Below are 17455 nucleotides of genomic sequence, written 5' to 3'. Positions count from 1 at the left end.
CATACCTTAAATTGCCTACAAGTCTGTTGGTATGTAACTGGAAATAGAATCATTGACTAAAATATGTATTTGACTGCAAAGTTTCTTATTTGCATATCGTATGCATATTTATTTTTAAAATGTATATGTATTGAGAGTGCCACATGTCTATAGTGGAGAAGTAAATAATAGGAAAATGTGTCTAATCACTGAGAGTTGAATCCAGAACTACATTCAATCTGTCCTAAAGTATCTAATCCTGCCAGGGGAAGCCCCTCAGGCTGTACAGCTCAAAATGAATGTATGCATTGAATAATAGTTGTATTATAATTGTATTGAAGCACCTCCGAGTGCAGCAGGATGTATGTTGATAACTCCAATATCATTCATTGTGATTGTCTATAATGACAATTGAAGTGATTGTAATATTCATTGATTGTATTGATGCACCTCGTGATCCGTGTGTGTAAAAGTTGAGTCTGACTGTACTTTTGTGATGGTGATTTTGAAATGTTTTGTAATGGTCTTCGAGAAACTTTATGAATAAAGTGTATTTTTAAAAAAAACTAATCTTGCCAGGGGCAGCAACAATCAGCCTCAGCGTCATTGGGGTAGGAAGGGGAACATTCCAGGCCCCTCAGGTGAGTGAGAATTGTAAACTCGAAGTGTTGCTGGACAGGGAGCTCAGGTAGGTCAGTGAGCGCAGGCGGGCGGCGAGGGCTGAACAGGACACGGGCAGCAAGAATGTTGGATGAGCTGCAGTTTACTCGACGGTGGGCGGAAAATAATTCCGAAGGCGCTGAGCGTTTGCGCAACCAATAAAGCTGCAAAATAAAATAAATCATTGTTTAATATAGATTCAACCATTCTCCTTCGTGTTAAAAAAATCCCATTAGCGAGCAGCCCAATTTCAGAAGCTGCTGCGCTCAGAGGATCCACATCCTTCAATATATCCTCACCTTATCTCTAACCCCAACTGATCAGAATCTATTCCTCTTCCCCCCATCCTTTCCCTAATTCCCCCCGAAACACTCCCGAGTCCCTGGGGAAATTTCTCCCTCTTTCCAGCGGTTTCTTCCCCGGACTCGCTCCTTCCAGAAGATTCTCCAACTCTCGGCTTCTCGCGGGCCCGCCGCGCTCTCATTGGCCGCCGCTTCAGAACCTTCTCCAACATTCGGCGGTGAGGTCTGCAGACCGCGCGCTGATTGGCCCTGGCAGTAATCAATCAGCCTCTAGGTATCGCCCACTCGGCCGCGTTGAGACTATATAAACGGCAAGAGCTGTAAACCAGGGACTGATAACTAATTGCAAGTGGAAGACTCGACCGCAGCAGCAGCAGCAGCGAAGAGCGACTTATTGTAATTGACTTTTATCAAGACAGAAGAGCAGTGAGCCAGGGAGTGATAATCGCCTGTAGGAATACACCAGTTGGCAGCTGGATTACAGCAAGCGGAAGACTTGGCAATAGTAGGAGCAACAGCAGCAGCGACTAATCTTCATTGACTTTTATCAAGACAGAAGATGCCTGCAGCTAAGGGAACAGCCATTGGCATTGACCTGGGCACCACATACTCCTGTGTGGGGGTCTTCCAACATGGCAAGGTGGAGATCATCACCAATGACCAGGGCAATCGCACCACCCCCAGCTATGTGGCCTTCAACAACACTGAGAGACTCATTGGAGATGCAGCCAAGAACCAGGTGGCTCTGAACCCACCCAACACCGTCTTTGATGCCAAGAGGCTCATCGGGAGGAAGTTTGATGACCCAGTGGTCCAGTCTGATATGAAGCACTGGCCCTTCCAGGTGGTGAATGATGTGGGAAAGCCCAAGGTAAAAGTTGAGTACAAGGGTGAGGATAAAACATTCTACCCTGAGGAAATCTCTTCCATGGTACTGACCAAGATGAAGGAGACGGCTGAAGCTTACCTGGGACACACCGTCACCAATGCTGTTATCACGGTGCCGGCTTACTTCAATGACTCCCAGCGGCAGGCAACCAAAGATGCCGGTGTGATCGCTGGTCTCAATGTCCTCCGTGCCATCAATGAACCAACAGCAGCTGCCATTGCCTACGGCCTAGACAAGAAGGGCAGAGGAGATCATAATGTTCTCATCTTTGACTTGGGAGGTGGAACCTTTGATGTGTCTGTTCTCTCCATTGATGATGGTATCTTTGAAGTGAAATCGACAGCGGGTGACACCCACTTGGGAGGAGAGGACTTTGACAATCGCATGGTCAATCACTTCATTGAGGAGTTCAAGCGTAAATACAAGAAGGACATCAGTCAAAACAAGAGGGCAGTCAGGAGACTGAGGACAGCCTGTGAGAGAGCAAAGAGAACCCTATCTTCCAGCACCCAAGCCAGTATTGAGATTGACTCTCTGTTTGAAGGCATAGACTTTTACACCTCCATCACCAGGGCTCGGTTTGAGGAGCTAAATTCTGACCTGTTCAGAGGCACTCTGGAGCCAGTGGAGAAAGCTCTGAGAGACGCCAAGCTGGACAAATCGCAGATCCACGATGTTGTCTTGGTCGGGGGCTCTACCCGCATCCCCAAGATCCAGAAACTGCTGCAAGATTTCTTCAATGGCAAGGAGCTGAACAAGAGCATCAATCCTGATGAAGCTGTGGCCTATGGAGCGGCTGTTCAAGCGGCTATTCTAATGGGGGATAAGTCGGAGAATGTTCAGGATTTACTTCTCCTGGATGTCGCTGCCCTGTCTCTGGGTCTGGAGACAGCAGGAGGGGTGATGACTGCACTCATCAAGCGTAACACCACCATTCCCACCAAGCAGACTCAGATCTTCAGCACCTACTCTGATAACCAGCCTGGTGTCCTTATTCAGGTGTATGAAGGAGAGAGAGCCATGACCAAGGACAACAATCTGCTGGGCAAATTTGAGTTGAGTGGCATCGCTCCTGCCCCTCGTGGGGTGCCACAGATCGAGGTCACCTTCGATATTGATGCCAACGGCATCCTCAATGTTTCTGCTGTTGACAAGAGCACAGGCAAAACAAACAAGATCACCATCAGCAATGACAAGGGAAGGCTGAGTAAGGAGGAAATTGAGAGGATGGTACAGGATGCAGAAAAGTACAAAACTGAGGATGAAGTCCAGCGGCAGAGAATCACAGCCAAGAACTCCCTGGAGTCCTACACCTTCAACATGAAGAGCGCAGTGGAGGATGAGAACGTGAGAAATAAGATCAGTGAGGCAGATAAGAGGAAAATCATTGACCAGTGTAACCAGGCAATATTGTGGTTGGAGAATAATCAGATGGCAGAGAAGGAGGAGTTTGAGTACCAACTGAGTGAGCTGGAAAAACTCTGTAAACCCATCATTGCCAACCTGTACCAAGGAGGAGCAGCTGCAGCTGGAGGATCTTGCAGAGCCCAGGCTGGAAATGCCACATCATCGGGACCAACTGTGGAGGAGGTCGATTAAAAGACTAGAAAGAATTAGGATACACATGGGAATCTGACACATCAAATTGTTGGACTCTTCCTCATTGAGCATGAAGATGTGTTGTATTTCTGACTGACAGTGGAGGATTTTACTGGACTAGATGCTGCCAGGTCTACACTGACTGTAATAGAAGATGTGATGACAGTGCTGCTCTGTAAACTCTCTTCAGCCTGTGGCTTAACTGATTGTTTTGATAAATTAACTTGTTGAATCCTATTGAAGAGGATCAGTGTAGTCGGCATCTTGTTGTACTTGTTTTCTATGGAACTGTCCTCGATGTAAAGGTTGAACTTTATTTATACTTGTTCACAGCTGGACTGAATTTTTTTTTAAATCTAATAAATGTTTTATTAACTGAATTATTTGTTTGTGGTGGTTTCTGTCAAGAATATCCTTCTGAATATGTGCTTTGAAATATTCATTTTTCCACTGCCAACTTATTTCCCATACAATTTTGACACCATCCTCATGGGTTATTTAAACTCTGGTTCAATCAACAACAAGATTTGCATATCATGTAGCTCCTTTTGCAAGTTCAACACTTTAAAATGGTTCACTTCCAATGAAATACTATTCCTGAAGTGAAGTCAATTAATTAAAAATTAAATGTGAAAACTTTTTTAAAAACTCTGCTTATGAAACAAATTTTTATTTAACTCATTCATGGGATGAGGGCATCATGGCTCGGCCAGCATTTATTACCCATCCCTAATTACCCTTGAGTTGCCTTCCTGAACTGTTGTGTTCCATATTGCAATATCTTCCCTGGTGTCAATTAAATGATTATATTCAGGGAGAAGGGAAAAAAATTCTCTTGCAAATTATAGGGAAGCTACAAGCCCTGCAACGTTGTGTACTGTCTTCAACTACAAATTCAGCACATGGTAGACTGGATCTCCCTCTCCAGATCATGCAAATGCTTTGGGATATTAAACTATGTTACAGGTGCTATATAACAGAGGTTGTTGTCGCTCTGGTCAGAAATACAATACACAGGCAGACACACCACTGACACATTATATGCTGTCTGCTGCTCAGAGATCAAACCAAATCAAGCTGGCCAAACAAATTAAAATTCTGGGTGTTAAATGTTTATCCAATTTCTTTCAGTTCTCTTAATAATTATTAGATATGATTTTGCTCATCAGCCAGGAACATTGCTTGTCTTCAGAATCTGCTCTGCCTCCTATTAAAACATTCCCTGTTCTGTTTCTGCTAAAAGATAGATTGAATTGTGACTGATAACACCAGTGCAGAAAGTTCAAGAGCAGAGAAGCAGCAGTTTCCATGCCAGGACAGTAGATGGCAATGTTGCACTCTGCAACTGTTAACCAAGTGCACTCAGTGGCAGGAACACAGGTAATTGGAGTAGGACATTTGGCCCCTCAGGCTTTCTCCATCATTCAACCCGATCATGGCTGATCTACCTGGACGTCACTTTCCCACACTCTCCCCGTATCTCTTCACGTCTTTAAAATCTAGAGGTCTATCAATCTCTGTCTTGAACGTAATCAATGACTGAGCCCCCCACAACCAATAAGACCATTAAAAAGCTCAATTTATATGTTGACTTCAACAGCCCAAGATATCTTGAGACTTTGGCAGCCAGAATGTACCACAAGATTCCCGCCCGACACCTCTTCACTTTGTTTAAGACCCTGTTCAAACCCTACCTACGACAGGATATCTGGTCATACAACAGGGAGATTGATCTGAACGCTAAACTTTGATGGAAGCCTCATGACTGTCAAGAGTTCAAAATCCACTCCAGATGTTTGAACACATAAGGTAGGCTGACGCTCCCAATGCTGCACTGAAGCAGTGCGCCTAAGGCAGATGTGCCGGCTTTCCGTTGAGATGTTCAATTGAGGCCCTGTTGACAATCAGATGGACATAAAAGATCCCTTGGCCCTAATTCAATGAAGAGCCGGGGTGTTCTCCCAGAGTCCTGGCCAAGATCTAGCCCTCGATCAATCTGGTCATTTGACTCCAAGTCACGTAAATAGAAACAGATCAGCAAAAGCTTGTCCAGGTGTCTTATAAGAGAGAGAGAGGAAAGGAGGCAATGAGGTTAAGGGAGGGATTGCCAGATCTGAGGGACAAAACAGCCAAAGGCATCTCTTCCAGTGGTGGACTGAAAATAGTCTGGGTTGCACAAGGACGTCAGAATTGGAAGTGCAGTAAAATCTCAGAGGGCTGTAGGGCCAGCAAGATTACAGAAATAGGGAGGGGCAAGGCCATAAGCATGAGAATGAGAATATTAAACTTAAGACCTGGCATGATCTTCTCAAATGACTGAGTAGGCTTAAGCGGCCTACTGCCGCTCCTAATTCCTATGTATTTAAGTTTGCATCTACATATGATCTAGAAGCTCATGTAGCTCAGCGAACACAGGGATTATGAGTGAATGGGCTTAGATGTGAGCGTGGATCGTTGTAAGTTCTTTTTTCTGCCCGATGAGATCAGGGGCACTGCATTAAGCCGGTCATACAAACAGTCACTGTTAGCTAAAGTGAGACATTGTTTATCACTTTCCAAGGTGCACGCCATTCTGACATGGAAATATCTCACCATCCCTTCACTCTTTCTGGGTCACAATCCTGGAAATTCTTTACAAACAACGCTGTGGGTGTCCCCACACCATATGGACTGCAGTGGTTCAAGAAGGTTGTTCACCACCACTTTCTCAGGGGTAATTTGGTGTGGCAATAAATGAGACTTTGCCAGTGATATTCAGCTGTCATGTGCAAACATCAAAAGAGTAAGAGGAAGTACAAATAGGATACCCTCAAGAATCAAGCCTAACCATGTCTGGCATTGATTGCTGTGTAATCTTGTGCATTTTACAGAGTTCCAGTGCAATTATACACCTGACAGGATTGTGCAACTGTCCCTACCATCAACGGCAACACATTCTATCATGTTCTGCTCTAATTTAATAAAAGACCTCAAGGAGTTTCGCAGGAGTGCAATGAAGCAAATTTAAACACTGAGCCACATATGACGATATAATAGCAGATTACCAAAAGATTGGCCAAAGATGGAGGTTATAAACGAGACAGAAAGCTGTATATGTGTAGGGAGGGATTTTCAGAGCTTGAGGCTTAGACAGCTGAAGTGGTGGCCACCAATATTAGAGCAATTAAGATCAGGGAGGCTTAAGATGGCAGAATCAGAATGCAGATATCTCAAAGAGTTATGTGGCTAGAGGAGATTCCTAAGGTAAGGAAGAGTGATGTAAAGGAGGCATTTGTAAACAAGGTTGAGATTTTAAAAATCAAGGTGTTGCCTGAACAAGAGCCACTGTAGCTCAGTAAGCAGAGGAGTGATAGGGGAACAGAACTTGACCAGAGCAAATTTTGAGTTATCTCAAATTTACAACATGTAAAAAGTGAGAGACCAGTTAGATTTGCGCTACAATAGTCAGGTCTAGAGGTAGCAAAGACTTGAATGAAGAACATAGGAACAGGAATACTTGGTGGGCGTTCAGCCTACCAAGCCTACTCCGCCATTCAATTAGATCATGGCTGATCATCTACTTCAATGCCTTATTCCCACATTATCCTCATATCCCTTTATATTATTGGTATTTAGAAATCTGTCAATCTCTGCTTTAGCCATACTCAATGACTGAGATTCCACAGCCCTCTAAGGTAGAGAACTCCAAAGATTCACAACCCTCCATATAAAAGTACTTCTTCTCATCTTGGTCCTAAGTGGTTTACCCTTTATTTTGAGCTTGTGTCCCCTGGTTCGAGACTCGCCAACCTGTCTTTCTCTTCAAGTATTCTGTGGGTTCCAATGAGATCACCTCTCAAACTTTGAAACTCTGGAGAATACAGGCCCAGTTTCCCCAATCTCTCTTCATGTGCTGCCTACCCCGGGACAAGTCTGGTGAACCTTCTTCGCACTCCCTCTATGACAATAATATCCTTCTGAGGTAAGGGGCCAAAACTGCATACGGTACTCCAGGTGCGGTCTAAGCAAGGCTTTGCTACTCCTGTACTCAAATCCTGTTGCGATGAAGGCTAACATACCATTAGTCTTCCTAATTGCTTGCTGCACCTTCATGTTAGCTTTGAGTGACTAATTGAAGAGGGCACCGAAGTCCCTTTCTATCTCTAGACTTTCTGATCTCTTACCATTGAGGAAATACTCTGCACATCTTTTCCTTCTACCAAAGTGGATAACCTCACATTTTTCCTCATTATATTCCATCTACCATGTTCTTGCCCACTAATTCTGTCAAAATCCTCTTGAAACCACTTTACATCTTCTTCACAACACATTCCCATCTAGCTTCGTGTCATCCCCAAACTTGTAAATATTACATTTCCCCACATCCAAATCATTGATATATATTGTGAACAGCTGGGGTCCAAGCACTAATGCTTGCAGTACCCCACTAGTCACAGCCTGCCAACGCGAGAATGATCCATTTATTCCTACTCTCTGTTTTCTGCCTGTTAGCCAATCCTTAATCCACGCCAGTATATTATCTCCTAGCCCATGTGCTTTAATTTTGCTAACCAACCTCCTATCATGGACTTTATCAAAAGTCTTATGAAAATCCAAGTACACTATGTCCACAGACTCTTCTTTATCAATTCTATTAGTACCACCCTCAAAGAATTCAAACAGGTTCATCAAACATGATTTCCCATTCATAGATCCATGTTGAAGATACTCAATCAAGTTATTATCATCCAAGCATCCACTGATCACATCTTTAATACTTGATTCTCACATTTGCCCTACCACTGATGCAAGGCTAACAGGTTTGTAGTGGAGTGACATTTGCTACCTTTCAATCAACAGGAACAGTTCCAGAATCTATAGAATTTTGGAAGATGATCACCAATGCATCCACTAACCCCATAGCTGCCACTTTCAACATTCTGGGATGTAGAATATCAGGTCCCAGGGACTTATCAATCTTCAGTCCCATTAATTTCTCCAATAAAACCTTCTTACTAATACTGATTTCCTTCAATTCTTCATTCTCCCTCATCCCCTGGATCTCAAATTCTGAGAGATTTCTTGCATCTTCAGTGAAAACAGACACAGATTAATCATTTACCTTCTCTGCCATTTCTCTATTCCTCATTATAAATTCTCCTGACTCCGCCTGTGGTGGACCTACATTTGTCTTAGCCAAACATTTCCTCACACCTTCCTCTCCTTCCCAGAACCATGATAGGGCCCCCCTTGTCCTCACTTATCACCGCACCAGCCTCCGCATTCAAAGGATCTTCCTCCGTCATTTCCGCCAACTCCAGCATGATGCCACCACCAATTACATCTTCCCTTCACCCCCTTGGTAGCATGCCGCAGGAATTGTTCCCTCCGGGACACCCTGGTCCACTCCTCCATCACCCCCTACACATCAACCCTCTCCCATGGCACCTTCCCATGCAACCACAGAAGGTGCAACACCTGCCCCTTTACATCCCCCCTCCTCACCATCCAAGGGCCCAAACACTCCTTTCAAGTGAAGCAGCATTTCACTTGCACTTCACTCAATTTAGTCTACTGCATTCGCTGCTCCCAATGCAGTTTCCTCTATATTGGAAACAAAACACAGACTGGGTGACCACTTTGCGGAACACCTTCAGTCTGTCCGCAAGCAAGACCCAGGCCTCCCTGTCGCCTGCCATTTCAACACACCACCCTGCTCTCATGCCCACATGTCCATCCTTGGCCTGCTGCAATGTTCCAGTGAAGCTCAACGCAAACTGGAGGAACAGCACCTCATCTTCCAACTAGGCACTTTACAGCCTTCTGAACTGAATACTGAGTTCAACAACTTTAAATCATGAACTCTCTCTTCCATCCCCACCCCTTTTCCGATCCCCCTTTTTTCCAATAATTTATATAGATTTTTCTTTTCGCGCCTATTTCTATTATTTTTAAATGTATTTCCATCCGTTGCTTTATCTCTACCTTTTAGCTTATTTCGATCCCTTCGCCCCGCCCCACCCCCACGAGGACTATCTGTACCTTGCTCGTCCTGCTTTCTACCCTTAATGTCACCTATTAGCACATTTCTTAGCTAATATCACCACCGTCAATACCTCCATGTCCTTTTGTCTATGACATCTTTTGGCTATCTTCACCTATCACTGGCCCTCTATCCAGCTGTACTTGTCCCACACCACCCCCCCACCCCACACCCCCCTCTCTCTCTCCCCCCACCCCCCACCCCCAACCAGCTTATATTTCACCTCTCTTCTATTTTTCCTTAGTTCTGTTGAAGAGTCATACGAACTCGAAACGTTAACTGTGTTCCTCTCCGCTGATGCTGTCAGACCTGCTGAGTTTTTCCAGGTATTTTTATTTTTATTTTTGTTTTGGATTTCCAGCATCTGCACTTTTTTGCTTTTATTTCCTTTGTACATATCTATAGGAGCTTTTACAGTCCATTTTTATGTTTTTTGCTCATTTACATTCTTATTCTAATCACCCATTCTTCATCAGTTTTTTGGTCCTCCTTTGCTGTATTCTAAAATGCTCCCAATCCTCAGGTTTACTACTACTACTGGCATTTTATAGGCCTTTTCTTTTAAACTTATACAATCCTTAACTTCCTTTGTTAGCCACGGTTGACTGACTTTTCTTCTTGGCTTATGTGCCTTAAAAGAATGTATAGTTTCTGTAAACAATATAATTCTTTAAAAACTATCCATTGCCTGTGTACTGTCATAACTTTTAATGTATTTTCCCAATCCACCTCCACCAATTTGCCCCTCGTACCTTCATAATTTCCTTTGTTCAAATTTAACACCTTGGCTTCAGATTGACCTACCTCACTTTCAAATATAACGTAAAATTCTATCATATTACAGTCACTGAGACCTAAAGGTTCTTTTACAAGATTACTAATTAGCCCTTTCTCATTACATTATATTAGATCTATAATATCCTGTTCTCTGGTCAGTTCCACAACATACTAATCTAGAGATCATCTCTAACATGCTCCAGAAACTCTTCGTCCACAACACTGAATTCTTATTAGGTTTACCCAGCCTATATGCAGATTGAAGTTACCCTTGATTACCGTATTACCCATGCTACATGCATCTTTAATCTTGAGTATTGCTGAAAAGATTGGGGCAACAGACAGCCAACCAACAGCACGGCCCCCTGAACCTCCCACTCCTCAGGAGAGCGAATCAACGGAGAAGAAGGAGGCAGCAGTGGGAAAGCAGCAGGGGGAGTGGCAGCTGGTGAAGAGAGCCAAAAGGAACAAGGGGCTAAGAAGAAACCAAGCCACTTCCCAGACAAGAAACAAGAGGCGTCTCCTATCCGACACGGATAACAAGAGCAGCAGCTATTCGGACGAAGAAGGGCCAGGGCGGCGCCAACAGAAGAAGCGGCAAAACACTAGGGAGTTGGAGGATGAGACACCTGAGCTCCAGAACATTGGAGACAATGAACAGACCAGCGCACCCCAACTTTGCCCACAACCCGAAGAGGCCAGTGTACCACAGCCCCAGGAATCTGAGAACAGTGAGGCGCTCAGCGCACCCCAGCTCCGGGAAGCCGGGAGCAGCAACGCCCCAGAGGGGGAGAGGATTGGAGAAGCTTCTTCAACGAGGACATTTCAAACCCCGCTCTCTGCACGGACCCCCAGATGCCACCTGAGCAGAACACCGCCAATGGGGAGGTTCAGGACGCTTTCCTCAGCCCATCCAAAGTGAAGCAATTTGAGCACATTACGGGCATGAAGAAGCAGACCAAAGGTCTGGAACTCTCAGAGACAACAGATTTGGTAAGCGACTAACTGCTTTAAAATAGGTGTAAAGATTGTATCCATAAATGTGCTTAGCATTAAATCTACTACGCTATGTGTTGCGACCTTGGATTACCTTGCCAAGGTCAAAGCTGACCTGTTGTTTCTGCAGGAGTGTGCGATACCGCACCTCAGCTCCTACAGGCAATGGTCACGATGGTGGTCCCATGGGCCATCGATCTGGTCGGGAGGAAACGACTCTCGTTCCTCCGGCCTGGGTATTCTGCTGCGGGGAGGCAACTTCACCGTCTCCCAGGTTAAGGAGGTGGTGGGCGGGCGCCTCCTCGTAGCAGACGTAATGTACAAGAATGCTCCACTCCGGTTAATTAACATCTACACCCCGTCACAAGGGGCTGAGCGGCTGGAGATTTTTCAGCAGCTCCCACTGCTGCTGGCAACCTCCAGGCCGGTCATTCTGGGCGGTGACATCAACTGCATCATCGATGCGGCTGGACGATCCGGCAGGGCCGAAAGCAGATTGGACGCTACGTCCAGATCCCTGATGGAAACAGTAAAGGATGCCAAGCTGCATGATGTCTTCAGCAACCCTGCAGACGGAGCGCAGCGTAGATACACCTGGTCACGGCTTGACGGGTCCATCTGTTCCAGGATAGATTTCCTGTTTGTGTCCCGTGCACTCGCAGTCAGATCCACCAACGTCAAGCCGGTGTTCTTCTCTGACCACTGCCTCCTACTGGCTGACTGTCACTAAGAGGAAGACCAGAGGGTTGGCAGGGGGGAATGGAAGTTAATCGTGAAACTGCTGACCCCAGAGAACATTGAGGAGCTCAAGAGGGATTACAAAGGTTGGAGAACCATGAAACCCCACTTTGAGTCACTGACACACTGGTGGGAAGCGATCAAGGGAAACATCAAGAGGTTTTTCATCCTCAAAGGCACCCAGAAAGCTAGAAAGGAACAGAGGGAAATGTCCCAACTCCAGAAAAACATGCAGAATCTGCTCAGGCTGCAGTTGATGGGGGTCGATGTCAAGGAGGAACTCCAAGAGGTGAAGAGCCAGCAAGCCTTGCTCTTTGCTTCAGAGGCCTCCAAGATCATCTTCCGTTCCAGACTCCACTCCGTGGAGCAGGACGAGACATGCTCACGTTTCTTCTTCCAAAAGATACACAGAGAGAGCTCTGTGATCAGCAGCCTGAAGGAAGAAGATGGCTCAGTAACGTCATCACAGTCCGACATTTTGAGGATCAGCAAATCATTTTATGCCGGATTGTATGACGTGAAGCACACAGACAGCACGGCCTCCCAGTCCTTCCTGTCCTCTATCACAGAGGTCTTAGACAGCAGTACACGGGAGAGTCTGGACAAAGCGCTAACTCCTGACAAACTGACTGAGGCCCTTGAGTCCTTCGAGAACAGTAAAACTCCCGGAAGCGACGGCTTGCCGGCGGAGTTGTATTCGGCTCTGTGGGACTGGATCGGCCCGGACCTGCTAGAAGTGAACGAGAGTATGCTCCTGGCCGGCAGTATGTCAGAATCCATGAGGAAAGGCATTATCACCCTCATCTACAAGCATAAGGGGGAAAGGGAGGAAATTAGAAATTAGCGACCCATTTCACTGTTGAATGTGGACTATAAAATTCTGTCCAAGGTCATCGCCAATCGAGTCAAATCCGCTCTGGAATTGGTGATTCACCCTGACCAGACCTGCACTGTGCCGGGCAGGAAGCTCTCTGACAGCCTCGCGCTTCTCAGGAATACGATTGCCTATGTACAGGACAGGGGTGTGGATACCTGCCTCATCAGCCTGGATCAGGAGAAGGCCTTTGACAGAATATCGCACACCTACACGGTGGATGTGCTCTCCAAAATGGGGTTTGGGGAGGGAATTCACAATTTGATCCAACTGCTCCACACTAACATCAGTAGTACAGTCTCTATCAATGGGTGGGAATCAGATAGCTTTCCTATTAAATCTGGAGTCAGGCAGGGCTGTCCTCTCTCGCCTGTTCTTTTCGTGTGTTGCATAGAACCTTTGCTGAGTCCATCAGGAAGGATCCGGGCATAACAAGAGTGACAATCCCAGGCAGTGGAGGCACTCAGGTCAAAGTCTCCCTGTACATGGATGATGTCGCCGTCTTCTGCTCGGATCCGCTGTCGGTGCACAGACTGATCCACATCTGCGACCAGTTCGAACTGGCCTCGGGAGCCAAGGTAAATCATGGGAAGAACGAGGCCATGTTCTTTGGGAACTGGGCTGACCGATCCTTTGTCCCCTTCACTGTCAGGGTTGACGGCCTGAAGGTGCTGGGGATATGGTTCGGAGGGACCAAGGCACGCATTAGAAACTGGAAGGAGCGAGTGTTATGGTGAAAAGGAAACTGGGCATGTGGGAGCGACGCTCCCTCTCCATTGCGGGTAAGAACCTGGTCATCAGGTGTGAGGCACTCTCGCTGTTGCTGTACGTGGCGCAGGTCTGGCCCATTCCACACTCCTGTGTGGTGGAGATAACCCGAGCCATCTTCCGCTTTATCTGGAGGTCGATAATGGATCGTGTCCGCAGGGACACGATGTACAAGCCTCTAGATAAAGGGGGAAAAAACGTGCCCAACATCGCCCTCATACTGATGGCCATCTTTGTGTGCGGCTGCATCAAGTGGTGCGTAGACCCTCAGTATGCAACCACCAAGTGTCACTACATGCTGAGGTTCTACCTGTCCCCAGTGTTACGAAGGATGGGTCTGGCCACGCTGCCGTGGAACGCTCCAAGTAGTTGGACCGTGCCATACCACCTGTCCCTCGTGGGAAAATTTATGCAGAGAAACACCTTTGACCACAAGTCCATCAGGCAGTGGTCGGCACGTAACGTCTTAAAGGCCCTGAGGGAAAAGGAGAGGGTGGATCCTGTGGGATGGTTCCCTGAGCAGACTGACAAAGTCATTTGGCAGAATGCCTCATCGCCAGAACTTTCCAACAAGCACCAAGACGTAGCTTGGCTGGTGGTGAGAAAGGCCCTCCCTGTAAGGTCCTTCCTACATGCCAGGAGTCTCACCCCCTCTGCATGTTGCCCTCGAGGTGGCTGTGGTGGGGAAGAGACCGTTGTTCACCTCCTTGTAGATTGTGTCTTTGCGAAGAAGGTCTGGAGAGAGATGCAGTGGTTTCTGTCGAGGTTCATCCCGAGAAGTTCTGTAACACAGGACTCTGTGCTCTACGGGCTGTTCCCAGGGACACACACTGAGACAAACATCAACTGCAGCTGGAGGATCATCAACTCGGTGAAAGACGTTCTTTGGTCCGCCCGAAACTTGTTGGTTTTCCAGTGCAAAGAGTTGTCCCCGACCGAGTGTTGCAGACTGGCACATTCCAAGGTCCAGGACTACGTGCTGAGGGACACAGCTAAGCTTGGGACAGCCACCACAAAGAGGCAATGGGGAAGGGTCGCTGCCTAAGACCTCTCTGCCACAGTGCACTGAGGGGCTGGGAACTGTAAAGAACCCCTCGGGCTGCAGAGCTTAAAATGAATGTCTGCCAATGATTGTAATATTCATTGTTTGTACTGATACACCTTGTGATTCATGTTGTAAAAGTTGAACCGGATTGTATTTTTGTAATGGTGATATTGAAATGGTTCGAAATGTTGTTGAAGATTTATGAATAAAGTATATTTTTGCAAAAAAAAACCAGACTCCCGCTTTGCACTCTATGTACCCAAACCCGCACTACACAAACCGACGGCCTGGACAAATTTATCGGCATGGAAATAGACCACCTTACTGATGGTGCAGATATGTGGCCAGAGGTTTATCATGGGGTGGAGTTTGACAAGGCTACGTACATTCTGGTTCATAGACCCATAGATTTTTTTTATTCGCTCATGGGATGTGGGCTTCGCTGGCTAAGTAGGATTTCTTGCTCATCCCTAAATCCCTAGACTTGGGCTGTTTTCGTTGGAGCAGAGAAGACTGAGGGACGACCTGATCGAGGTGTACAAGATTATGAGGGACATCGACAGGGTGGATAGGGAGCAGCTGTTCCCCTTATTTGAAGGGCCAGTCACAAGGGGGCATAAGTTCAAGGTGAGGGGCAGGAGGTTGAGGGGGGATGTGAGGAAAAACTTTTTTACCCAGAGGGTGGTGACGGTCTGGAATGTGCTGCCTGAGGGGGTGATGTGGGTGGGTTGCCCCACAGCCTTTATACAGTGCCTGGATGAACACTTGGCACATCATAACATTCAAGGCTATGAGCCTAGTGCTGGTAAATGGATTAGATAGATAGGTCAGGTGTTTCTCACGTGTCAGTGCAGACTCGATGGGCCGAAGGGCCTCTTCTGCACTGTGATTCTTGACTTGCTTCGAAATACCCTTTAGCCTCAACTGCGATAAATTTACAACAAACGTGCCCAAAGAACTCAAAAAGGGTTTGTTTATTTTTCCTCCCAGCTTTTGCTTGTAGCAGTGTCCAGGAGATTTATCCTCAACGGCTGGAGACTCCCGGGCAATCCGGGAGGATTGGCAACCGCCTCATTACTTCCTGAATTCAGACAGCCCCAACTGATCAGAATCTATTCCTCTTCCACCCAATCCTTTCCCTAATACCCCCCGAAACACTCCCGGGTCCCTGGGGAAATTTCTCCCTCTTTCCAGCGGTTTCTTCCCCGGACTCGCTCCTTCCAGAAGATTCTCCAACTCTCGGCGTCCCACGGACCGGCCGCGCTCTCATTGGCCGCCGCTTCAGAACCTTCTCAAACATTCGGCAGTGAGGTCACCGGACCACACGCTGATTGGTCAGAGTCGCCGTCAATCAGACACTGGGTGCCGCCCACTCGTCTGCTCTCAAACTAGAAAAAGGCAAGAACTGCAAACCAGAGTTAACATCGCCTGAGAAAAGAAATCAGTTGGAAGTTGGATTACTGCAAATGGAAGATTTGAAACCAGCGACCAAGACTGAAGTTAATTGACCTTTATCAAGACAGAAGATGCCTGCAGCTAAGGGAACAGCCATTGGCATTGACCTGGGCACCACATACTCCTGTGTGGGGGTCTTCCAATATGGCAAGGTGGAGATCATCGCCAATGACCAGTGCAACCGAACAACCCCAGCTGTGTGGCCTTCAACGACACCGAGAGACTCATTGGAGAAACAGGCACGAACCAGGTGACTCTGAACCCACCCAGGGTTCAGTTTGAGGAGCTAAATTCTGACCTGTTCAGAGGCACTCTTGAAACAGTGGAGAAAGCTCTGAGAGACGCCAAGCTGGACAAATCGCAGATCCACGATGTTGTCTTGGTCGGAGGACCACTCGCATCCCCAAGATCCAAAAACTGCTGCAAGATTTCTTCAATGGCAAGCAGCTGAACAAGAGCATCAATCCTGATGAAGCTGTGGCCTATGGAGCGGCTGTTCAAGCGGCTATTCTAATGGGGGATAAGTCGGAGAATGTTTAGGATTTACTTCTCCTGGATGTCGCTGCCCTGTCTCTGGGTCTGGAGACAGCAGGAGGGGTGATGACTGCACTCATCAAGCGTAACACCACCATTCCCACCAAGCAGACTCAGATCTTCAGCACCTACTCTGATAACCAGCCTGGTGTCCTTATTCAGGTGTATGAAGGAGAGAGAGCCATGACCAAGGAGAACAATCTGCTGGGCAAATTTGAGTTGAGTGGCATCGCTCCTGGCCCTCGTGGGGTGCCACAGATCGAGGTCACCTTCGATATTGATGCCAACGGCATCTTCAATGTTTCTCAATGTTGACAAGAGCACAGGCAAAACAAACAAAATCACCATCAGCAATGACAAGGGAAGGCTGAGTAAGGAGGAAATTGAGAGGATGGTGCAGGATGCAGAAAAGTACAAAACTGAGGATGAAGTCCAGCGGCAGAGGATCGCAGCCAAGAACTCCCTGGAGTCCTACACCTTCAACATGAAGAGCGCAGTGGAGGATGAGAACGTGAGAAATAAGATCAGTGAGGCAGATAAGAACAAAATCATTGACCAGTGTAACCAGGCAATATTGTGGTTGGAGAACAATCAGATGGCAGAGAAGGAGGAGTTTGAGTACCAGCTGAGTGAGCTGGAAAAACTCTGTAAGCCCATAATTGCCAACCTGTACCAAGGAGGAGCAGCTGCAGCTGGAGGATCTTGCAGAGCCCAGGCTGGAAATGCCACATTCACAGGACCAACTGTGGAGGAAAGAATAAGAATGCACATTGAGAATCTGATGCAGATTGTTGGACTCTGCCTCATTGAGCACTAA

At 46.8% G+C, this 17455-nt stretch overlaps 1 protein-coding gene and 1 pseudogene across 1 annotated transcript; both read left to right on the top strand.

Moving 5' to 3' along the window:
* The first annotated feature begins 1274 nt into the window (after nt 1-1274).
* LOC121291508 (heat shock 70 kDa protein) lies at nt 1275-3809 on the top strand. The gene has a single exon (XM_041212797.1). The coding sequence runs from the start codon at nt 1501-1503 to the stop codon at nt 3427-3429; it is 1929 nt and encodes a 642-aa protein (XP_041068731.1). The 5' UTR covers nt 1275-1500; the 3' UTR covers nt 3430-3809.
* An 11145-nt stretch (nt 3810-14954) lies between these two features.
* LOC121291333 lies at nt 14955-17455 on the top strand (annotated as a pseudogene).

The sequence above is a fragment of the Carcharodon carcharias genome, chromosome 19 (assembly GCF_017639515.1).
Source record: "Carcharodon carcharias isolate sCarCar2 chromosome 19, sCarCar2.pri, whole genome shotgun sequence".
In the NCBI taxonomy this organism is placed as follows: domain Eukaryota; kingdom Metazoa; phylum Chordata; class Chondrichthyes; order Lamniformes; family Lamnidae; genus Carcharodon; species Carcharodon carcharias.
The sequence above is the reverse complement of the archived record's forward strand: the minus strand, read 5'-3'. Positions and strand labels throughout refer to the sequence as shown.